Source organism: Benincasa hispida, chromosome 7 (genome assembly GCF_027475165.1).
Source record: "Benincasa hispida cultivar pf3 chromosome 7, pf3_genome.v1.1, whole genome shotgun sequence".
NCBI classification, from domain to species: Eukaryota; Viridiplantae; Streptophyta; class Magnoliopsida; order Cucurbitales; family Cucurbitaceae; genus Benincasa; species Benincasa hispida.
Genome location: NC_143484.1, coordinates 30,125,261 through 30,150,246, shown reverse-complemented (window position 1 = coordinate 30,150,246; position 24,986 = coordinate 30,125,261). Strand labels below are relative to the sequence as shown.

At 31.3% G+C, this 24,986-nt stretch overlaps 2 protein-coding genes across 3 annotated transcripts; both read left to right on the top strand.

Moving 5' to 3' along the window:
- Positions 1–1,473: 1,473 nt before the first annotated feature.
- On the top strand, positions 1,474–12,339 carry LOC120081502 (autophagy-like protein). Of its 2 annotated transcripts, none has more exons than XM_039036449.2 (12): positions 1,474–1,890; positions 3,543–3,585; positions 5,865–5,918; positions 6,187–6,250; positions 7,413–7,469; positions 7,782–7,888; positions 7,966–8,004; positions 9,502–9,590; positions 9,700–9,778; positions 11,708–11,755; positions 11,830–11,938; positions 12,025–12,339. In XM_039036449.2, exons 1-11 carry the CDS (start codon positions 1,706–1,708, stop codon positions 11,908–11,910), a joined length of 846 nt encoding a protein of 281 aa, XP_038892377.1. In that variant the 5' UTR covers positions 1,474–1,705; the 3' UTR covers positions 11,911–11,938; positions 12,025–12,339. The 2 variants fall into 2 exon arrangements, with proteins under 2 accessions (XP_038892377.1, XP_038892376.1); XM_039036448.2 differs by having other exon boundaries at positions 1,487–1,890; positions 12,016–12,339.
- Positions 12,340–14,853: 2,514 nt separating this feature from the next.
- On the top strand, positions 14,854–22,871 carry TBL33 (TRICHOME BIREFRINGENCE-LIKE 33). Its single transcript, XM_039036447.2, has 6 exons — positions 14,854–15,155; positions 15,594–15,813; positions 20,409–20,580; positions 20,680–20,879; positions 21,453–21,611; positions 22,224–22,871. The coding sequence occupies exons 1-6, from the start codon at positions 14,972–14,974 to the stop codon at positions 22,564–22,566; spliced, it is 1,278 nt and encodes a 425-aa protein (XP_038892375.1). The 5' UTR covers positions 14,854–14,971; the 3' UTR covers positions 22,567–22,871.
- Positions 22,872–24,986: the final 2,115 nt, after the last annotated feature.

Sequence of the window (24,986 nt, the reverse complement as noted above, 5' to 3'; positions counted from 1 at the left end):
TCATCAATCGCTTCCGCATTGGAATTTGATTCCTTCACTGTAGACATGGTGGAAATGTTATATCTTGAATGTGGAAAACAAAAGTTATAGTTCGTTGGAATGAATGAATTGTCTTGCTGGTACTTATTATCTTTGTCTACTCCATGAATATCATTTGATGTTAGTGATATAAACAACGACATCCGAGATGCATCACTACCTTATAAAAAATAAGGTCTTAATCATCACTGACAATAACAATTGGGGGGGGGGGGGGGCTGAGACCAATAGATTGTAATAAATATTTTATGTGTATTTCAAACCTAGATGGATCGATATTCATTCATTTGGTGCAAAAGACCCACTAGTACTACACGTTATATCATTTAGTCATGGAACCTCTAATGTAATTACTTCTAGCCTGGTCCTACTGCCCACCATGGTGTACAAGGATACGAAGTAGCATAACTGATATGCATTATGTCAATTAGGGACGATTAGTTTTGAATTGCACTTGAAATTCCAAAGTTCAAATGTACCCGATCACTAACCAATTTGTTATGCGATCGTTAATACCATGTTACAGGATCACTGATAACATGATACATGATTGCTGATAACAAGGTAAACTATTGCTAACCAATCTGTTATGCGAACGTGATAACATGGTACACGATCGTTAATAACAGGGTAAATGATCACTTATAACAGAGAAAACGATAGCATATATGTAGTCTACATTCTATTCTTTTCTGGGTGAAGTGAATGACATAAATTATTAAACACCTACTTTCTATTATTTTCTGAATGAGATGAATGATCTTCTTCGAAAAATGTTTGTTTTAGACCCATGAAAAAAGTGGAAAGAAGTTGAAAATGATAGACCGTGAGAGTGTTTGACTAAAAGTGAGAGAGTAGACTGAAAGTGGAGAGCTGAAAGTGATCTTTCATTACTTGTCCCATGCTTGATATCAATACCATTAAATGTTGATGGTACAATGGTTGAGGATAAATGTTGATAGATAATGAAATGAAATATTGGTATTGAATTGAATTCTCGTTTTTTGTGGTTAAAGGGAAAGAGCAAAGGAGACATTGTAAATAAAGGAAAAAATTGGAAGTAGTTTAAAATGGAGGGCAAAAGTGGTATTTCACATTTTAAAAGGGTAAAAAACAAACATGTTTTCAAGAAGAGGTCAGTAATTGAATTTTTTATTTTTATTTTTAGGTCATTCTGGACAATTTTCAAGTATAAACCTTTTTTTTAAAAAAAATTCATTTATAAAAGGGAATTATTTTAAATGACAAAACTGTTAGAAATATTTATACATAATAGTAAAATATTACCGTCTACTTGTGATAGATACATATAGTAGTCTGTAAATTTCATTATATTTGTAAAATATTTTGGTTCATATTTCTATATTTGAAATTTTTGAAACATAGAAATTAAAGCTATTGATCAAAAACATATTTTTCCCTATAACCTATGGTAAATAAAAATAGTATCAATAAAGAAAAAAAAAAGTGCAAAACCCCGTGAATTCTTGTTCCTCCAGGAACGGCACAGCTCTTCCAACCACTTGGGTCTGAATCGTGAAATTTGATTCAAGCAAAAAGCATCTGCGTACTGGAATCTCTCGAAGAAACAGAAGTATTAACAAGGAGAGAACGAATTCAAGAAATTAGTCCAAGAAAACTGGCATGGAATTGTAGCGAGAGCAAAATGATGCGTAGAATCCATTTTGCGAAATGGGTTACCATTTTCTTCATGATTCTACACCAAATTCTTCCCTTCAATTCCGTCTTCTCCATTTGCGAGTTTAATTTAGTTAACAATGGCAAGATGTATAACTTCAATCTGGCATCGCCTACCTCCAAATTTCCTCATGGAGTCCTCAGCGAAGACGGGTATTGTTTCTCTTCCCCTCCCTCTGGTTCATTAGTTAGAAGTCAATATATGAAAATTTATGAGTTTATTCATCTGGGTGTTGCTCCTAATTTATTGCTTGTCACTTGATCTTGTTTGCATTGCAATGAAAGTGAAGTATGAAATTGCAGTGTAGTTTCTACTGTTCTATTAGGTGGAGTTGATGACTTCTTTAATATTTTTCACTATATTGAATTCAGTTTAAAATTTGATAAACACCAAGTTGGTTTAATTATGAAACTGATGAGAAGATAGTCGAGCACTAGTTCATCATGGGTTGGCCAAATGGTAAAAAATGAGACATAGACTTAATAATTGGTGAAAATGAGACATAGACTTAATAATTGGTGAAGAGGTCAAGGGTTCAATTCATGGTGACAACCTACCTAGGAATTAATTTTCTATGAGTTTCCTTGACACCCAAATGTTGAGGGTCAGACGAGTTGTCCTGTGAGATTAGTCGAGGTACGCGTAAGCTGGTCTGGACACTCATGGATATAAAAAAAATTATGTGAAAGGATATGCATTCGGTCATACTCCTGCTTACACAATTATTGGGTATTGTATTGAGTTGGGAATTGTTAGTGTTAATAGGAAAATATTGGGAATGTTATTAGGTTATTAGTAGCAGCAAAATTGGGAATATTATTAGGTTATTAGAACTAAGGATTTAATATCTTATGAGTTCGCTTGATACCTAATTGTTGTAGGATCAGGCGAGTTGTCCCGTGAGATTAGTTGAGGTGCACATAAACTGGTCCGAACACTCACGGATATCAATTTTTTTAAAGGTGGATTGTGGGAGATATAACCATCGCCCTCTCCAAAGGCTATTGTAGTATTCAACCAGCCTCTATGAACTTATTCTCCAAAATAATACCTAACTTCCACACTTCCTCTATTTATTACCACCTTTCTGCCTTGTTTCTATTTCAAAAAAAAATATTACCACCTTTCTGCCGACTTTCAAGTAATTACAATCATACTACTAATGCTAGTAATATCTTACTAAGTTAATTACTTTCCTATTAATTTTCTAACAGACACTTGAATTATAAGGTTGCCCATGCAAATGAGTTCTGAATATTGGGTCTTTTACAGTTTCAAGAGAGCTCTCTCTCTCAAATCCACCCACTATGGACTTCTTCCCCAAAATTATACGTAACCTCCACATTTCCTAACTTCTTCCATTCATAACCACCCATCTGCCAACTTTCAAGTCGTAACAATTATGCTACTAGTGGTAGTAATATCCTAACAAGTTAATTACTTTCCTATTGATTTTCTAACAGAAACTTGAATTATAAGGGCGTCCATGCAAATGCGTTCTGAATATTGGGAGCATGAAACATATAGTTATACATCAATCGAACTTTAGCTAAAGACTTGTTTGGAAAACAGGAACACAAACTAATGACTGCTCGAACGATTTTCACAATGAGCCACAAAATTGGTGCTAGACCATTGTTAAAGGAACAGTGTGTTTATTTGAATTTAGTGTGCTTGCCTTTTGAACTGACTTCTCTTCGTAAGTTTAATGTTTGAGAGGTTGACTACAAGTTCTGCTTTTTATTTCCTCCTATTTTTCCTTCTTTTTCCATTTTTTTTTTTAATTCCGTTAATTTCTGTTCAGGTTTTACAGAGTAGCAGTAAATGATACTATTGTCTGGTTTCAGGTTTGCTCTGTCAGGTTACATATTGTTTTTTCATTTCTTTTTTTAATGAGAAATATTGACTTCCATTAAGAAAAAAATAAAAGAACACAAGGCATACAAAAAGGAAAATTCCACGAAAAAGAGCTGAACTACAAGAAAGGGCTCTAGTCAAGAGAAATAAGACCTAATGCATATTGTTTTTTCATTAATGATCATCGCATAATTCTTATAAATAACTTTTTATCCTTCGTGTAGATTGAATATTTCAATAGATATGCGATACATGCTCAAATTTTTGCAAAAATTATGTCTTACTGAATAAAGATTCTTCCTTTTAAGAGCTCTATCTGTTATTTTACAATGAGAGAGGTTATTCACATTCATTCATTTCATATTTGACACAATGTTATAACCCTAGGTTTGTGGGAGAAGATTTAACAAATAAGGTAACAAAGCCTGAGTAGGAGGAAAAAATATCTGTTGTGAAAGGAAACAAATGAAGAACGATACAAATTTACGTAGGAAGAATAAAGACAAATGAATGGGAGCTTGGTTCATCAGGGTTTGGACCAAGTTAGACTCCTTAAGTCAGCTTCTGTGTTGGGTTGTTTTCAACATTTTTTCTATTTACTTTGTCCAGCATATTCTTTGCGTGTGTGTGTGTGTGTTTTTTTTAAAGGAAATAATTTTTTATTGATAAAATGAAAATAGGCTAATACTCAAAGTATAAGGAAACCAAAAGCAAAAATTTGAAAATTTCCAAAACAAATACATAGAAAAGAAAAGGAGAAAAGTACTAAGGAGGAGAAAGATAATCAATCTAGATGTAATGTGAAGAGGCTTGACCGGTTGAACCCATACTAAACCCAAGCGAGCAATCCAATGAAGAAGCTTATCTTGTAAAGATTGTTGAACTTTTCATGATACATGTTTTTCTTCTGCTTGGATTTTTGAGTTAGTTTTGTCTACTGCTTTTTCCTGGTGTAAATTAAAGTACCCTTTCAGTCATTTCAGTTTATCTTTCTTAGTCAGTAATTGACAATCTCTATTGTAGTTCTTCGGGGTCTTCCCCTTATTCATATCAATAACAGTTTCTTTTACAAAAAAAAGTAAAGACTGTTGAATTCTTTCAAACCAAATCTTTTATAGAAAACTTGAATGACATCTAAGCGTGAGAACATGCACACAACTGAAGACGACAAGCTTCTACAATTGAAGAAAATTTGGATGGTATTTGAAAGGCAGACAAAGGAGAAACATTCAACCTTGTATCTTGATCACACAACTTTTCCTCAGTCCAATGGAACAATAAATCAAAAGCTTCCCCTATATTCTCTTCTGAAAACGGTTCCTTAGGAATTGGGTCCAACTGATGAAAATCGGATTCTTCACTACTCATGCTAACAAAAGAGTCCTCATCAGAATCATATAGGAGCAAGAGAGATCCTTGGAAGAAGAGTGACAAGCAACACCTCTAGTAAACTAAAACTTCGAACCTGGGATTGAATGAGTTGATTCACTAAAAACCTCTGAAGAACGATGAGTCCTTCCGAACTATGCAGACAATTTTTCTTAGACAATGAAGGAACTTGAGTTCGAACACACTTCTCCCTTAACTAGTCAGAATCAACTACTAGAAACTCGAAAGAAGAATGATTCACAACTCTCCAGGTATAGTGCAAAGGAAAAGCCGGAATAAACCTCCTAGAAGCCGGACAATCTTCTTCCAACAATTTATCTGTCTTTGAGATACCCTTTACTTCCTTATTAAAAGCTTTCTCAAATCTACCACAAGCTGTTTGCAAAGATGGTGCCACATATTCATCATTCCCATGCTTGTTCTCTTGTGACAACCCAAATTGCTTTACTAATAGGTTTGAGTTCTTGATATTTGTCCAAATTCCTGAACGACTCAAACGGGTCCCTTGAAACTAATGAAAAATTCTGAATTGATTCATAAAAAGTTTGCTTCAAGGCACTGAATTATAGGATCGATACTTTCATCTTCTGTAACCTGCTTTTATTGTTAAGAAGACTAGATCTTGTTTCCTTTGATCTATACATTTGCAGTTTCTTCGGGTGCATTAGTAGGTTTTATATGCACATATTATATCTATAATGAATTGATATGAGAAAGATGCATTCATGACTCAATCACCCAATGTTGATAACTCTAGCAATTTCTTATAATTTTTAGCATGATTTTGGAAATCCATTCTATGATTTTCCACGTATTTTTGTGATTATTTTTAATTTTTTTTTTTTAACTTCACGATATCTTTTATGCTTTTATGGAGCAGCTATGTGATGGGATGATTTTCAATCATGATCCACCTATGTGCGTTGATTGCTTGGTAAGAGTCCATCTCATGTTCCAGTGAGGCATTACTAAAGAAATTGTTTCTTTAATAAAATGAAAAAAGACATGAGAGGGCAAGAGAAGATTGGGCATACAAATCATTACGTCAAAGATTGCTGCAACTATTTCATTCTCTTTTGATATAAGATATGATATGTGTTTATTTATATAAAAAAATGACACCATTTCTTATAAAAATGGAGTATGAGCTTTTCCTGAATGTTTTGTTTTTATAATTTTATATCTCTTATTGCACATTCCAGGATTGTGGGGGACCTTCGCACTGTGGAATGGGCTGTAGTGCACTTGTAGCAGACAAGATAGAAGGCAAATATTTTTGCATCTCGCAAAATTTAAATTTAGCTCCAAAGCTTCACACCCTATTTAATTATATATAATATACATTTGATCAGAATACAAGGGATAGAGATTTGAACCTCTGACCTCAAAGGATGGAGTAGGTGCCTTAATTGCTGATACTCACGTTGATTAGAAATGTGCAACGTGAACATATAACTTCAACTTGAAAAATCCAAGGTTTATTAAGTTTAGGGCAACCTTTTAGTCGCCTAACAGAAGTAGCACAAACATAAAGATATAACACATACACGTCATAGTAGGAGTCTATGATCCATTATTTTCTAAAATTTTTACCACATGATCATACGACAATACATGGCATGGTAGGAATCCATGGTATGTCATTTTCAATAAATTTTATGATAGGACCATGGTGAGGAGATGTATAATCGCATTCATTTGCATTAATAAATAAGTCAACGTAAATAAGTTTGACTATGACAATAACAGGTGCTGTAGAAAAAAATGAACTGTAGGCTGATATTGAGTGAATTTCTAATAGGTATGACGAATTTGGTGGGACAATTTACCAACATAAGTGGGTTTGTTAGGATTCTCACGATTCAACTCTTCCCAGGAAGCCTAATTTTTCCTTTGGTCCCTAGGTCTTGGGGGCTTGATGCATATGTAAGGAATCCCATACTGAGTATTTTCTAGCTTCATCTCCTCTTGCCTTGGTTATGAGCACATGCTAGTGTTTTGTGGTCATAAGTTTGGGTCGGGAAGCAACACTTTGGCTGAACCTCTTGTGGTGCCTTTTTTTTCCTAGTTTGGTTTGAAAGCAGTTGAGAAGAATGTGGCACTGCTAAAATTTGAGATTCTATTATTCTTTAATCTTCTTGATATATTGTCTTATTATACTTATGCTTTTGTAATTACTCTGTAACTACCATACATGCCAATTGGTGTGCTTTTTTTAATGCAAAGTATAATAAAAACTTCAGGAGATTTTCTGGACAATGTTGGAAAATGCTCGGTATTGTTTAAGAGAGTTGAAAGTTCAGAAACAATAACCTTTTTCATCTTACTTTTTCACAAAGAAAAATGGAACTTCATGCATCTTACAATGTTATTGGTGTTTGAAGAGAATTTACATAGCCCTCATACTAGTTCTGTGGTATAAATGCAGGCTATGATGTATGCACAGCCATTGGTCTTGTGCCAAGCACGAACATTAGCATCATTGGTGAGTGTTTTTTTGTACTTCTGTACAGTCTGTTTTTCTTTTTAATATAATTTTTTAAATTATTTTAATATAATGTATTTTGTTTTTTTTGTTACTTTTTATAAATATTCTCATTTTTATTTGGATCATGTAATAGCATGTAACATAAATAGTTTAATTACATTCTCCATTTTTATTGTCTGTTATTTATATCGAATATGCTTGTTGTACATGTACCATGTCTGTGCATAATTTCCATGACGAGAGGTCCAAGTTGTTGCCATGGTTCAGACTTCATGACGATTATATTAATGGTTTGTCTTATGTTGGCAGATATAAAAAATCCTGACAGAGGTGTCACCGTTAAGATGTCTAAAAGTGGCACTAAGGTCAAGTGCTCACTTTCTGTGTCTGTAATTTGTACGACAGATGGTATTCAGGTGTGTTTTGTGCCATAGTATTTCTGAATGCAATAAAAAATATATTAAAATTTGTTGATTTTATCTCTGTTTTCCAGGTGCCACAAATTTTGGAAAAGATAGGGCCTTGTGAGTATGTGAGTGCCTTGACTTTATAGACATGACAGCTCTTCTTAATTGCTTTTTTGCCCTCTGAGATAATTACTCTTTTGGTTCATCATTAAATATATTTTCTTGTGCATCACCAAGACACTCGTGTCTTTTTCGAGAAGGCATTTTACTACCACTTTTTTAACCCTGGTATTGGTCAACATATTAATATTATGTGAACGAGATTGAAATTTACAATATCTTTATCTATTCTCTCTCTCTCTCTCTCTCTCTCTCATTTTAGGTAATATCTTAGTCTATTCACCTTCATTTTGTTAATTATCTAGTTACTTTTTGTTTGATTTTCAAGACTATTACTGTCTCATTTGGACTGTCAAACTTTAATTATTTGTTATATGATAAACTTTTACGTGAGGAGTTTAAGAGATGCAAACAAGAGAGAATAATAAATACTCCCAAGAATCGAAAGGAGCCAAAAACTTGTACATGAAGAATTTAAGAAGATAAACACAAACTAGAGAGAATAATAAATACTTCCGAGAACCAAAAGGAGCCAGAAAAGTACTATTCAATTGACGTGTTAGGAAACAAAAGAAAACCAGAAAAGTCAGGTAGTTCATTTAGATATTAAGAAATTCTCTTGGATATGAGTACACAGCTTTTTGTTGGAGTACTGAAAAATTGGACTAATCAGATTAGAAGTTGTTTCTTATAAGCCTCTCTAGAGGTGCGCTATCCCTTTTTTTTTTTGGATATTCGTGAGTGTCCGAGTCAATTTATGTATACCTTGACTAATCTCATGGACAACCCGCCTGACCCTACAATAATTGGGTGTCAAAGAAACTCGTAGGATGTTAAATCCTAGGTAAGTGGCCACCATGGATTGAACCAAGGTGCGCTATCTCTCTTATGAGCCCCTTTATAGGTTTGGCATGAGTGGCTCCGTAGCTGCACATGGGAGCTGGTTATATCAGCTTTCTCCATGTCGACCATTTCTGCCTTTCACAACTGTTTCATCTTGGATGCCTAAGTTATGTTGTCAATTTTTTCTGATATATTGACATCCTTTTTGTAGAACTCAAATACTCAGAGTCATAAGACTCATAACCGTTCCTATCCAATTTCATCTTGAAAACTCAGCATAACATCATGACATGACTTTAGCTATTACTGTTTCCATCTTGAAAACTTAGCATAATTTCAGCATTTGGTTTTAACTTTAATGGCTAAGTTTGAAGCTTCTCTCACATTAGTCTTTGCTTAAACTTTGGAATGCGCTGGAAGTTTGGATTTCTTGTCAAATCATGGAGGGAGTTTGTTTGAAAAGCTGTTGATGATCATGTTCATAATATCTTTACTCCTGGGGAGAATTAGCTTGTAAGGACTTTCATTTCAGATGTCTGTTAATTAAAATGTGGTAGCTATCATGTAAATACCAAATCTTTTTTGCAACGTTTAGATTTTAGTTAATTTTAGCATACTTTTCAGTATTGTTTGTGATTTGTGAAGCTTTGGTGTAACAGGCTACATCCTTGAGGCACCCTTCTGGTTGTGCAAAGATTATACATGTCGATAGAAGAGGCTGGGGCTTCTTTGGGACCTTTATAATCATGTATGCCACTCCCTTTTAAAGCATGTTGAAACTTATCTAATATATGTCAAGTGATCGGCTAATATATGGTTCTTTGTTTTAGTAATTAATTAATTGCTTGGGTTTGCAGCATTTTATGCCTTTTTGGAGGATATCTTTTGGCCGGGATAGTCTATCGATATTATGTTCTCAAAGTTCGAGGTGTTGATGTAAGTATCCTTCCTCTATTTTATAAAATATTTGCAATGATTTCTCTCGTATGCTACCAATAAAAAAAATAACCTTATTTTTCTTTCTTTGAAATAGAAACATTTCATTGATGAATGAAACCAACACCAATAGGCGATTCCAATAAAAGTTGCCTGTTATGAGGGACAAAAATAATGAATAGCCCACTGTTTTTTGTGGAGGGGGCATAAGGCCAGTGAGACTTCTATTTTTATTATTTTTTAATAAGAAACTTCAAGAGAATATATTCAGAAGGAAAAAGACAAAAGGGAAACAACCTAAGGGTGGGGGTAAAGGGGACCCTGTGAAACAAAGCTACAAAATGAGAGCCTTCCGATCATTGACAAAACCTATAATTTCAAAATAATTTTTTATATAAAGAAATCCATCAAGACATTAACCCTTCCATGAAGAACTTGCCAAACAAAAAACTTAACCTGCTTTAGAATTCTCATCCTCCACATCGAGGCAGAAACTGAATTCATTGAGGAAGAAGGGTTGACCAAACAAAGGAAGAAGGATTTGCATGAAAAGCCCTCTTAGCGATTAGGGCACCATAAGTGAAAGTCCCTTCACCCAGGAGAGCACTGAAACACCCCAACAATGAAAGTAAAGTTATAATATCCTTTGTTTCCCTCTCTCAAACAACGAATAGCGGAACCCCAAAGTAGGGGCTGGCTGAGCCAGAACATTAGACACGAATACTTCCTTCATTGAAAATAAATGGTACAGAGGAAAAACACAGCAGAAGGGTCTATCTCCCGACCACCTATGGTCCCAGAAACAATGAGCAAAGAATGGGAAATTCTTAGCTGTCAACCCATGGTTTGTTTCCTTTTTTCTTCTTGAAATCTCGTGTCATCCAGCCTTGGCAGGAGGCACCGTAAATGCTAGAGAATTAACCTTTTTCCAAAGAGAGCCATTTCTTGAGTAAACCTCCAAATCCAGTTGGTTAGCAAGAGGTATTACAGGTAGTGAGAGAGACTCCCAAACCATCAAGGGAGGTTGTCAAGGCCGTTTACTCCCACTTGACTTAGTTGCTGCCCGGGTTGTACATCCTCCGTGCCAGACAAAAGCCAATGCAGAATTACAAGTTCCTCTATTCAGCGTGAATTAGGAAAAAGGTGTACTCCGAAAAGAATGTAGTGAGTTTACACCTAGAAGACTCCTCAGTCCATTTTAAAAAATGATTGGTTTCTGTCATCTTTCTCAGAATTCCAACGCTCATTTAATATGGAGCTGGCAAGCTGGAAGAGTCTCAGGAAGCACTCCTTCAAAGGGTATCTAGTAGCTCATAGATTGTATAGATTTCAATAGGTTGCCATTTCTCATCTCAAACGTGTGGAACTGGAAGCACTTGGTCTATGAATTTCCTGGTACATCTGTTGCTTGTATTAGTGTCCTAGCAGTAAACCAATTCGATTGTTCCAAATCATGCATATTAGTCATAATAGAGTGCCACAGAGCACTTGCTTCTGGAGGAAAACTCTGCACTCATTTGGAAACAAGAATTACACTTATCTTTCTTAAGTTTCCCAAACCAAGAGCACCTCCGTCCGAAAGAAGGAATTCCATGTTACATTTCACCAGAAAGATGCGTGTAGCCATAATATTAGGTTATGAATTCGCGCGTCACCATCCGGGCAGGCATGGCGTGTGTTTTTCAATATTAGGTTATGAATTAAAAGAAAGTGCCTCGTCTTCTATAGGTTAATGGATTTATGCTTCTTTCTCATTATGTTCTAATGCTAGAAACTAGAAAGTTTTATCTTCAATAGAACATTTACGTAGTTCTTTTTCGTGTCCCCATTCTCTTGACACTAACCAGGGAGAATTAGTTGGGTTCATTTTTGGTGTATCAACTCAATTTATATCTGTTCTGATATATCCTTGCTCGTTCTTTTTTCCAGGTTATTCCCAACCTAGAATTCTGGCTTAGCTTACCTCACAAAATTCAGGTACAGTTATTACCATTTTTTCTCTACTTCTCTGTATCTCTTTCATATGATTGTGACTGAATATCACATTGCAGAGTTTGTTTGCATCTCTGGTTCGAAAATTTAAGGGACCCTCTCGAGGTCATCGAGATTCTTATTCTCCAGTCAACTTTTAATTGCATACATTTTTGCTTCAAATTGCTGGTATGACTCCTTGTGTTCATTGTACTTTTAGTATGAACTTTTATGCCAGATCAAGTTGTAATGGTTTTGTTTGGTAGGCAATACAGCCAGAAGAGGTCAGCCTGAAATTTCATCAAGCAATCTTATTGACTCTGCTATAGAGCTTTCATCTTGTTCATTGGTGTATTAGAACCAAAGAGAGAAAGAGAGAGAAATAGCTCCTGTAGGCTAGCCTTTTGCTACATAATCCAGTCTTCTACTTGAGAAGTAGGCTTCAGTTTTTACATAAGGTTCTGTTATAAGTATCTGAGACATATTCAGAGCGATAGATAGATGGAAAGAGATCTTGCTTGGCATGTGAACTTTTTATAAAACATAGGTTTAAATACTAATTTGGTTTCTATACTGTTGGTTTTTGTTCATTTTGGTCCCTATACTTTCAAGATGTTCATCTTGGTCGCTATAATTTGATTTGGTTCATTTTACTTATTGTACTTTCAGATTTGATTCATTTGGTCCTTAGACTTGAAAAAAGTGACCATTTTGGTCCCTTAAAAATGATATAAAAATGAAAATAAAGAGACCAAAATGGTCACTTTTTTAAAAGTACACAAACTTAAAATGAACGTTTGAAATTTTAAAGACGAAAATGAACCAAAAGTTCAAAATATAGAAACTAAAATGAGCATATTAAAAGTATAGGAACCAAAATGAAATAAAGTTAAAAGTATAGGGACGTAGTATTTAAAGCTAAAATTAATAAATGGGAGTAGGAGAAGAGAAGGCATTATTACAATGGCTTTTAAAAATAAACTTCTAAGTGACAATTTGGGATCCTGAGGGTTTCTTTTTGGGATCTAGCTAGATGTGTAAAACGGTTAATTATTATTTTCTTAAAATGAAGATTTTTAAAATTAGGAACTGTTCTAATTTTGATTTGGATTAGATTTTTCTAGTAAAAATTATTGACAAAACCAGCCATTCGAGCAAGAAATAGTAATGCAATTGAACGTGATCACATGCCAATTGTTTGTCTATTTTATAATGTAATTTCATGCTTTGAAAATTATTTCTAAATTACACTAAAATGTCATTTTCATTTTTGCACTTGAAACATTTTATTTTACCCTCAACTCTCTCTATTTTTTCCCTATTTCCTATTTGCATTTATAATCTTTAATTAGCAATTTCCAACATAATTGAAAATTTCAAAAGGTTGGAAAAATTTGAAACCAAATACTTTGGACAATTGCAAAATTGAGACCAAATGATTATACAAATTGTTAATAATATATCGGGTATCAGACTATCTAGTTTTAGGATGGTAATTGATGTCTAATCAAAAGGTTATTAATAAAGGAACTTTTGAAATAAATTAAAAGTAAATTTGCAACTTTATAAATATTAGAGAAACTTGAAACCAACTACAAAATCATTATAACAAAGTTTTGAACATATCTATTATCTATTTTTTTGCTCTAAAATATAAAAATCAATGACTTTTCATGATTAAAATTGTTTGTTGGGCACTAAGTCCCACTAAAACTAGCTAAATGAAAGGACCTAATAAGTATATTAGCTCATCATAGGTAACTTGAATCTATTTTCATAAGATAAAATTATGATTGTCAAATAGAAATTTTACACAAATATAATCTCTAATCAAGGTTTAAAATATTGATGTCGGCGAAAATATCGAAGTCTTAATTTTACGAAAATTTCAATAAAGTATTGATTTTGACAGATACTTTTGTTAAAATTATAAAAATAAAAAATTTTAAAAATAATTAAAATTAGTAAATAAATATTTTATGATTTCGAAACAAGTTAATATGTGTATTATTTACATTATATTTATATTAGTGACATTTTGATCATTATATTATATGTTTTGTAGATTTTTCAATGAAAATATCGATTCATCGCTCATGTCGATTTCGAATCCATGGAAACATGGAAATATCGATAAAAATATCAATATTTCGATGGAGATTTAATACTATGTCTTTAACCATCCTTCTATTTATGAAAATGAAATGAGAATTAATCATTTAAATGGCTTGCAAGCAAATTAAAGTTCAATCCTTTTTTAGTAGTCCCAATTGCAATTGCTTATTTATTTATTTTAATCTATGACATAGATAATAGGTATAATAGTACCTAACCACCTTATTTGAGCTGGAAATTTTACCAAATACTCAATAATTTTTTGTACCTAAAACTTATTTTACTATTAAGAGAGAAAGAAATTGATAATAATTTTAAACCAATAATTTGGAAAAATGAATTAATGTCTTACCTTAGAAGCAAAGCAACAAAAACAATCTCTTCTAAGCTATCATTCACCCACTACTCTTCTTCATCAATCCTTCCACTATCTTCACTCAAAATATTTCCCTTTTCTTTCTTTTATGGCACAATATCTTTTTATATTATGATGTTTAATGTCACACCAAGCGGAATTCGGACTTGAACACAGAACCTCTTAACCAAATACCATCTTAAATCATCGATTGATTCAAAAGCTTAAGCTCGTGGGTAAAAATAAATTTAATATAATATCTAACATACACCAACATAAATCTAACTCAATTGGTTAACGTTAGATGTTTAAATCCTTGGTCTTAGTTTAGAAAATAAGAAAAGTCCCAAGTAAATGACAATATAAACCTTGATAAATTAAAAAAAAGTGAAAAAAAAATTAAGATAATTATTTTAAAGAATAAAATAGTTGAAAATATTTACTAATTTAACAAAATGTTACCTATGGTATATAACCTTCATAGGTCAAAACCAATATAAACCATGCAATCCCTCATCATCATGATGCTAACTTCTCAACTATTTACCAACAAGCCTTTCTTAATCAATTTTAATTTAATTAATTCCTAATATTCCATTACTTTAAGAGGCAATATATTAATTTAATTTAGGCAATACAAATTGCCAATAATGAATCAAAATTGATAGGTACATATATTAATAGCATGAAGGCTTTTGTCTCTGTCATTAAAACTTCTAATTTTACATTTTTCTTTTTCTTTTCTCTCTAAAATGAAGCCTCCTTCTCCCATCTCCTCCTCCTCCCTCCTTAGAAAATCTCGCTTCTCCCCTTACCTCTTCACTCTCTTGGCCTTCATCTTCTTTGTCGCCGTCCTCTACGGCGAAGACCTCACCTGCATCTTCAACCAGCAACTCGACCTCAACCTTGACCCCGACCACCCTTCTCCCACCTCCGGTGAGTTCAATTCTTATTACTATTTCATCCGATGATTAAATGTAGATTGAATAATAAATTTGGTTCCTGTGATTTGGAGAAAAAATCTTCATAAATAGTTCCTACTAGGAACTATTTATGAAAATTTATCAAACTAAAAAGATTAAATTCTAATCGTAAATCATAGAGATTAGATTCTTATTGTCTCCGAACTATAGGGGTTAAATATACTAAGCTCAAATGTTTTGAGATTTATTCTGAACTTTTTGCAAATCAATTCTTATAATGTCGTTGCTTTGATAAATTTAACATGGTATCTGAACTCGTATTACAATATATAATTTTTTTTTTGTAAAGGTAATTTTTTCAAGTTTTTGGATTTAGGGGTTGGTATGATTATTGAAATTTATTTGATTGATTATTTATATATTTATTAATTTTTTTTTTGGGTGGGGTTAGAGAAGAAGTGGGAGAAGCTGCCATTTGCAAAAGGGAAATTGAAGGAAGAGGGGTGTGACGTGTACAGTGGGAAGTGGGTTAGGGACGAGGTGACTCGGCCGCTATATGATGAGTCAGATTGTCCGTACATACAGCCGCAGCTGACGTGTCAGGAACATGGCCGGCCGGACCGGAGCTATCAATACTGGCGGTGGCAGCCCCACGGCTGCGATCTTCCCAGGTTTCATCTCTCTCTCTCTTTCTTTTTAATCCTTTTTCTGTTTTTTTAAATTCTTTTTTCCACCTTTCATTTTTGCACGACCTTGGATTAAATGGTTGTTGCAAGATCGACACACAAAGAATATAAAAACGTAAAATATAGAGAGAATGGATATATAGATTTACGTAATTCATTAACAATATATTAGCTATATCGGTAAGTAGAGAAGAAAAAATTTTATTAGAGAGAATATTATCGTATAAATGGTAGTTAGAGAGTTTATATAATGTACTTTTCTAAACTCTAGGATCATAATTATAAATAATTAAATATGTCAAATACGAATTCAACTTAGATTTCAAGATCCTACTTGATTGTTCGAAACGTCATACAACAAATTTAAGACATTCCAACGATGATTCTTTAATTTTAACTTAATTTAAATATGTTAACATGTGAGTACTTAAAAAAAGAAAAGAAAAGATAAAATTGAAGTTCTATATGCAGTTTTAAGTTTGTGTTTGAAAAGCCTTTTTTTAATTTTTAAATTGTCTAATAGATGAATGAACATTTAACTTTGTATTGGATAATTTTTTGTATGTTCTTTTTAATTAATTGATCTATTACATATAAAATTGGTAAAAATATAAAAAATACTTATGAAATTTGTACTTTGTTTTAAAAATTACTCTTAAACTTTTAAAAAGCTCAAAAAGACCCTTTTGGTTAGTATGTAATGGAGGGAAATTGTTAGTACCTCATTTTAAAATTACTGTTGAACTTTCATAAATTGCATTAATATTATTAATCTTGAAAATAAATAATAAAAAATGTTCTCAACGTTTGCGTAGTTAAATTTTTTTTTTTTTTTTTAAAGTTATGTTGAATTGAGAAAGAACCGATTCGAACTCCTATAGCTAGATACATTATATTTTTATTTTATAGACCCTCATTGTTTTTTTTTTTTTTTTTTTTTTTTAATTTGTCCAATTTTTACATCAATTTTTTTTAGCAACTAAACATTGCCTAGAACTTCAAGTTAATTAAAAAAAAAAAAATCTATAAAATTCCACGAAGTCTCAAAACAAATTTTTTTCCTCAAAAACTCAGTAAAATGATTAATCACTAAATACAAAAAGGGTCGACAGAGGAATGTCAAAACCTTTTTCACTTATCGCAACAAATATACTAATTTGAATGGTAAAAAAGATCAACATACATTAAAGTCTTTATTATTATAAATATATATGATAACATACATAATTTTCTTTATTTTCCCTCTTATTGATTGTTCTTAAAATTATGGCCTAAGTTTCTCAATATATCATTCTTTATTGTTAAATTCAAACGACATATTAATTAATGCACACACAACTATTACTTACAACTTTAATTGTCAAAACAATTAAAATTGAAGAACGGAAGAAGGGGGAGTAAAAGGACGATACTGACGAAGAGAGTAGAAAAAAGAGGGAAAATAGAGAAGTGTTATATCATAAACTTTTGGTCCCTAAACTTTCATGAAAGTAACAATTAGTCCATTAAACTTTACTTTATAACGATTTGGTCTATGTACTTTTAATTTTGTAACAATTTAGTTTCCGAATTATAGTATAATTTAATCCATGTACTTTCAAAGTTGTAACAATTTAATCCTTACAATAAAAAATTTATGAAAATTAAATATTAATTTTTATAATTTAATGAAGTAAATTTTGTAGCTTATAAATATATTGACTCCTAGTTAGTTTATTGATCAACCTAGGTAAGAAATCTTATTAAATTAAGGTATCAACTAATATTTATTAATTTTTTTTTAACTCGTCACATACCTTTGTGTTTGACAATGTTCTTTTTTTTTTTTTTTTTTTTTTTTTTTAAAAAATTTTAAGTATGAGTGTATTTTAGTAGAAACTAGTTGGATATGATGAATTGATACTCGATATGAACCATTTAATTGATGTCTCATATAGTAAATTAGGTGGTGCATTCGTAAATAAATCTAAGCCTTTATTTTATGATTAATGAGGTATTAAAGGTAATAAGCAATTTTTTTTTTTTTTTTTGCCTATAAATATAAACTTTATGGTATGAAACAAGTATTTGAAGGTTTGAGGGATAGAATATTTAAAGGTTTAGATAGGATCATTATTAAAAAATAAGTATTAAAAATTCAAGATTACATTTGGGGATTTAAATTAAAAAAAACTATAAAGTTAGATTATATTTTTGCAAGATAAGAGATTGGACGTCCGGTTGGACGTCCGGTTCCAACTAAAAAGAGTACATGCTCTATGAGCTAAGTTAACTTTGTTAAAGTTCATTAAAATTTTGGTCTATTTATCTATTATTTATCTATTTTTCAATATCCAAAGACCTAAATTATCTCTCAATTAGAATTAAATTTGAGGATTTTAAAGTAGAAAAACGTGAAATAAAAAACTAGTAAAACTTAACTCAACAGTAATTGACATGTACTACTTCTCTTGAAGTCGAGATTCAATTCTCACATTCTTATAAATCTTTACTATAAGATACATATATTGACAAAGTAATATCACATTATTAGTTTCGTTTGTTCAATTAAAAGAATCTTGGAATTTTTGTTTAAAAAACATATAAATTTGGAATTATTTCCTTGTTTTTAAACGATTTGGTAAAATTGCCCATATGCAATTATTAAGCAATTAGATATAAAAAACTGGAACCTTTGCCACAAAAAAACAAAAAAAGAAAAAAAGAGGGAAAAAATTGGAGTGAAACGACAACGTATTGAAGCATTGAAATTGGCCGCCCGATAGTCACGAGGGTGACGTGGCAGAACGACGTTGAAGAATATGTGTGAATATTTTTACAAATATGTGGATTTAAATGATTTATGAAAATTATATTAAAAAATAAATTTTGATTTAGAAAGATTAACCACAAAGAAAGGAAGTTGATGGAAGTCGTTGGTTTTGCCACGTCATGCAATAAATAAATAAATAAATAACAAATATATATATATAATTTCATCGTATGAAAATTGAGAACTATGCCCATGGTCGAGTAATAAAAATTTTGACTTTCATTTTTTTTTCTTTTTCGTAATTTAGATTTTACACTTCTATTTAGTTTAAACTATATAATTAAACAATAATTTTCGTTGTATTGAATATTATATCAATAAAACCATTTTGATTGTATAATGAATCTCATTCATTCGAATTTTAAAAGTCTATTTGAATAATAAATATTATTTCATGAATATAGACATGGAATACTTTGAAATTGAAATGTTGGAGATAAATTTTTTTTGTTTGAATATATAAGATAATTAAGATTTATAAAGTTAAATACTTTTGTCAATTTTGCCATATATATATATATATTATTTATTATTATTATTATTATTATTTTTTGAGTAAATGATAGTAAAAAGGTGAAAAGGGATCCATCATGGTGGGATTTATTCAAACCAAAATTTACCATAGAAATATAAAAGAAGGTTAAAATATAAATCAAATATCATCAATACAGTCAAAATAAACTTAGCTAACTGGTATTGACATACACTCTGGTTCAAGAGGTCGAAGGTTCAATCACCTGTCTCTATAATTATTGTATTTAAAAAATATCATCAATAATATAATAGTAATATTTTAAACTTATTAAAAAATAGAGAAATGCATATTTGTTAACTTATTACATCATATATATATATATATATATGAAGTCTTTTATATTGGAGAGATCCTTATTTTCCTGTTGAGATAGGAGACACTATAGAAACTTAGCCTAAGATAAAAATATTTAACATTATCTATGTTAAATGTTCTCAAAAGAAAAATCCACACACAACAATTTACATAATCATAGAAGTAATTTTTATGTTAAGTTATAAGTTTAGTCATAAATATCTTCCAAATTGTGTTTAAGTGATTTTAAAATTTTTAATTTTGGATTTGATAAATCATAAGTTTCGAAAGTGTGTCAACATATCCATAAATTATTAAACTTTTTCTTTTTCAAACATTCACATATTATAGATTTTTTAAAAAAAGTTGAGAGATTTTGCTAAATGATTTTATAATAATAGAAATGATTTTAAATGGTAAAACTGTTGAAAATACTTATAAGATGTAGTAAAATTTTAGAGCTATCAATAATAGATGTTGATAGTTATAAAATTTTACTATATTTTGTAAATATTTTGGTTCATTTTTCTATATTTAAAAACAGTCTTATAAACTTCATAAACCTATTAAATTAGGACAATTATTTTAAATAGCATAACTATGAAAAATATTTACAAATAATAGTAAAATATCATGTTAGATAGACTACGATAGACTACCATCTGTGTCTATCATGACATAGATAGACATAGATAGTAGTCTATCACAGTCTATCGTAAAATTTTACTATATTTATAAATATTTTGATATATTTTTCTATATTCTGCCCATCAAATTATAGACGGAAAAAACCTATAAATTTATGGACACTATTAATTAATTTAGGATTTCCAAATAGAAGTTCCTTCTACTTAAATATGCATCAATATCTACTTTGCATGAATTGCATATGCAAACTCTGATTGAGCTTTATTTATTTTTTTCTCTCAAAAAATGAAGTTTCAATGCAAGCCTAATGCTAGAAACCCTAAGGGGAAAGAGGATGATGTTCGTTGGAGATTCTCTAAATAGGGGGCAATTTGTGTCAATGGTATGTCTTCTTCAATCCCTAATTCCGGACGATGCCAAATCCATGGAGACCTTCGATTCCCTCACAGTCTTCACTGCAAAGGTTCATAATCTATTGTTTCTCATTTTCTGTTTCTTGTTTCTTGTATTTGTTAAGTAAATGGTTTTAGTAACGGTAGATTGATATTCAAAATTAATATAGGAGTACAATGCAACGATCGAATTCTATTGGGCACCATTTCTTCTTGAATCGAACTCGGATAACGCGGTGATCCATCGGATTTCGGATCGGATAGTGAGAAGAGGCTCCATTAATAAGCATGGAAAGCATTGGAAAGGGGTTGATATTATGGTTTTCAATACCTACCTTTGGTGGATGACTGGCTTGAACATGAAAATCCTGTAAGGCATTATTTATGGTTGTTATATATATATATATGCTAAATTAAAAGTTCAGTCCTTACCCTTAATATACATTTATTTTAGTATCTAAACTTTAAAAAGGATTAATAAATCATTGAATTTCTAAAAAGCTTTTCAACTTTCGATTTTGTGTCTAACATAAGTTCCTAAAATTTTAATTTTATGTCTAATAGACTATTGACCTATTTAATATTTTTAATATTCATAGCACACTTGGGTGAAAATCAGTCTTATTCAACATAGAATTTCAATTCTATATTTAATTTTTAAAAAATTTTAAAAATGTCATGGATCGGTTTAATACAAAATTGAAATTAGTTTAAAGATTAATCATACATTAAACATCCACAAAATTGAAAATTTAAAGATCTATTAGACACTTTTTAAATTTTAGGAATCTTTTAAACTTATGTACACATAAATTTAAAAGTTTAGGGCTTAAACTTGTAATTTAAGCTATTATATAGTTGGTATTATCTCTTCCCCTGTATTTTTATATATTTAAAAATTGGAAAAGAATTGAATAGTGGTGTCAAATTAATTAATTTACAGGCAAGGGTCTTTTGATGATGAAGTACAAGACATAGTAGAGCTATCAACAGAGGATGCTTATCGCATGGCAATGAAGAGCATGTTGAGATGGGTCAGGAAGAATATGAACCCTAAAAGAAGTAGGGTTTTCTTCACTAGCATGTCCCCTTCCCATGGAAAGTAAGTTCTCTCTCCCTCTTCTCTCTTTCTATCTCCTTTAAATGAAAAATTATCCGATGGATATTTGAACGACAATGTGACATGATGACGTATCATTTTACGATGTTAGATACCATTAGATAAACATGTCATAGGATTCCATATATATCAAAACTAATTAGGAGTAACTCATGCATCTTATAACCATTGTGACGTATTTTTTTTCTCTTTTTAAGAAGTGTGATCTCAACAGAAATATGAGTCGAGTGAGAACTTTCAACACATATAATCCTTTAATGAGTTTGAAAACATATAGAGAAGGAAACGTAGAGAAAACTAATTAGTTTGAAAACTTTTTAATACAAAAGTTGAACCTAAAATGAGCTAATTAAGCGAGAGGTAATTGCTTCCCCTCATTTCTTCTTTGCTCTACTCTTGGTTTGATACATTGGAAAGATAAGGAAACCTCACAATCTTTATAAAATAGATGAGTTACTTCGATATTTTGACAAGATCCAGTTACTATCGTATTTTGACGACATTTTTTTTTTTCGATTCTAAAGACCATATTTCTTGCAGTGGTATAGCCTTTAAATTAAGGTGACTCTGATCAATTCTTATTTGACTCTACAGAAGCATTGATTGGGGTGGCGAAGAGGAAGGCAACTGCTACAACCAAACAACTCTAATTGAAGATCCAAACTATTGGGGTTCTGATTCGAGAAAAAGCGTCATGGAAGTGATTGGAGAAGTCTTCCAGAAGTCAAAGTTTCCCATCACATTTCTCAACATCACACAGCTATCGAGCTATCGTCGGGACGCTCACACGTCGATTTACAAGAAGCAATGGTCACCTTTGACTCCGGAGCAGTTGGCGAACCCAGTAAGCTATGCGGATTGCGTCCATTGGTGCATGCCTGGTCTCCAAGATACTTGGAATGAGCTTCTTTTTACCAAACTTTTCTATCCTTATTAACTAAGGGTCTCCTTGGATTGACTTTCTAATCACTCAAAAAAGTGTTTTTAAGCACTTAAGTCAATTCAAACCGACTCTAATTGTTGTTAATCTTCATCTGGGTTCACTCAAATTTTGTGTTAAGTTACTTCAACTAGAGTATGAGAAAGTCAATTTCAAAGATGGGGAGAAAATCTGTGTGAAATCGAAATGGTTGAGCTGAGTTTTTCTTTTGGAAAGGAAGATTTGTATAAATGTTTGTTAATTCTTGGAAAAATGTAAAATTATCAATTAATTAGTTGAAAAAAAAATATTGATTCATAAAATAGTTATGATGTCTATGCTTGCTCTTCTGGGCCCATTGAACTCCTCTTGAAAGTCATCAATAGCACAAATATTCATTGATGCTCTATGCATAATATTTTTGACATAATCTAAATACTCTTTTGTATAGTTAAAAAATAGATAAAATATCTTCAATTTTTTTTTTCTTTTTTAAGATAAACAACCCATAGAGCAAAAGATCAAACTGTTGGCATATATGCCATGAAGCTTCATAGTTAATATGTTATTTGAAATAATGGTTGATTATTTCATATATGCAAAATGGTCCATTAAAGAAAGATCGAAGGTTATTTTATGAAACTTGAACAATATGTGGTAAACATACAGGTGGATCATGTTCAAGTAATAAACTATATGGATAAGGTTGGGTGTCTTATCCTGGTGATACTACGGATACGACTCACTTTATAATTGTTACAAAAGTTGTAAAGTGTTATAAACGATTTGATCATAACCGTTCAAGAGGAGAAATGCAAGTGGAGGTGTCCTATACAAAGAGTTTGTATAAAACCAAACTATAAAATGATTAATCTCTCTTTATAACACCGTTGACTTAAGAAATAACATTTCATAGAATGACCATAGGTAACTCAACCTCAGTCCTAAGTGAGTTATGCACTTCTGTCTATGAAGACAGTCCTTTTATTTGTATTAGTGAGAGTGACCCGACTCAATGACTCAATAAGTCTACCATTTTGGGGATTTGTCCAAGTAGGGAGATAGGAACATAGCTACACAAGACGAAATTTGCTCATTCCCGTCTTTAGGGTAACCAGATGAATTACTCTCTTAAGTGCTGACTTCGGGTCTTGAACAATGGGTTTTCTCTCACTGACTCAAGAGGGTTTTGTTTATGGTAGAACCATAAACAAATTGTTCATCAGAGAATCAATGAGACTTAAAGGAGTTAAATGTAATTATATAGGCAAAATAGTAATTTTGACCTAACTGTAATTGTGAGCGATTCGTAAAGATTCGACTTACTGTTGTTTGGTTATATTCGTGGATACATAAATATATCTACAGTGCAAAGATTATAGTTGTGGGTCTTTAGTGAAATGACCTACAGTTAATGAATGGTGATTAATTTAATTAAAAAGTTAAAATAATTAATCTCGTATTATTGAAACTTCTAATTTGTAGGTATATTAGGTCCCCTTGCTAGTTCACTAAAGGAAAAAAATAATCATTTATTTTTGGATTAATTTGAATTGTTCAAATTAAATAAAGGAAACTAATTATATAAGATACAATTAATATAATATATATATAATGTAATGTATATAGATACATTATAATATAAAGTTAATTTTGAATAAGATTCAAAATTATACTTTATTATATGAGAGAGATAAATATTTGAATAAGATTTAAATATTAATTATATGAATGAGATTCATATATAGGTTAAAAATTAATATGAATGAGATTCATATTCATAGGTTTCGTGAGAGAATATTATTTGAATATGATTCAAATTAAATTAAATATATAATATTTAATTATTAATTAATTAATATTACTATTTAGTTATATATTAAATTGGATTTAATATATTATTTAAATAATATAAAATTAGGGAGTTATTCTATATGATGGTGGAAGGAGTTGTAACTCCCCATCAATCCATCCTTCTCACTTACCATAATAATAAGTTTTTTGCAGAGTGAGTTCATAGAACGTAATTCTTTATCTGATATTCTCTACAAAAATTCTCTCTACCAAAAATCTAAATCTCCGTCAACATACTTCTATAGAAACGTTGTTCTATAAAATTCTTCTCTTCTAAAGGATTCCACAATCGTGATTCTGTCCAGAATAGCAAGGTTTCCAAGTGTTGGTGTCCTTGTTCATGGTTGTTTATGAGATTGCGGAGAAGGCATTCTTGAAGAAAGTCTTCAAGGAGTTCGTGCAGAGGAAAACATTGAAGAAGGACTTCAAAGGTATGTCTTCTTCCCCTGTAAAGCATCTTGTAAATTTATGCTTAACCTATTCTGTTTTTTCAAGAATTTTCAAAATGAATTTTGATTGCACACGCGTTCATGCGCTTCTGCTGAGGAATTCGATTCCTTTACAAACAAATTACAAGATTAAGG

Bases quoted from the DNA above. Each gene is read 5' to 3' on its own strand.
- TBL33 (XM_039036447.2), top strand. From the start codon at position 14,972: ATGAAGCCTCCTTCTCCCATCTCCTCCTCCTCCCTCCTTAGAAAATCT. The intron at 15,156-15,593 runs GTGAGTTCAATT...GGGTGGGGTTAG, and splicing joins CCACCCTTCTCCCACCTCCG to AGAAGAAGTGGGAGAAGCTG. The intron at 20,581-20,679 runs GTTCATAATCTA...AAATTAATATAG, and splicing joins TCACAGTCTTCACTGCAAAG to GAGTACAATGCAACGATCGA.
- LOC120081502 (XM_039036449.2), top strand. From the start codon at position 1,706: ATGATGCGTAGAATCCATTTTGCGAAATGGGTTACCATTTTCTTCATG. The intron at 3,586-5,864 runs GTTTGCTCTGTC...TTTATGGAGCAG, and splicing joins ATACTATTGTCTGGTTTCAG to CTATGTGATGGGATGATTTT. The intron at 9,779-11,707 runs GTAAGTATCCTT...TCTTTTTTCCAG, and splicing joins TCAAAGTTCGAGGTGTTGAT to GTTATTCCCAACCTAGAATT.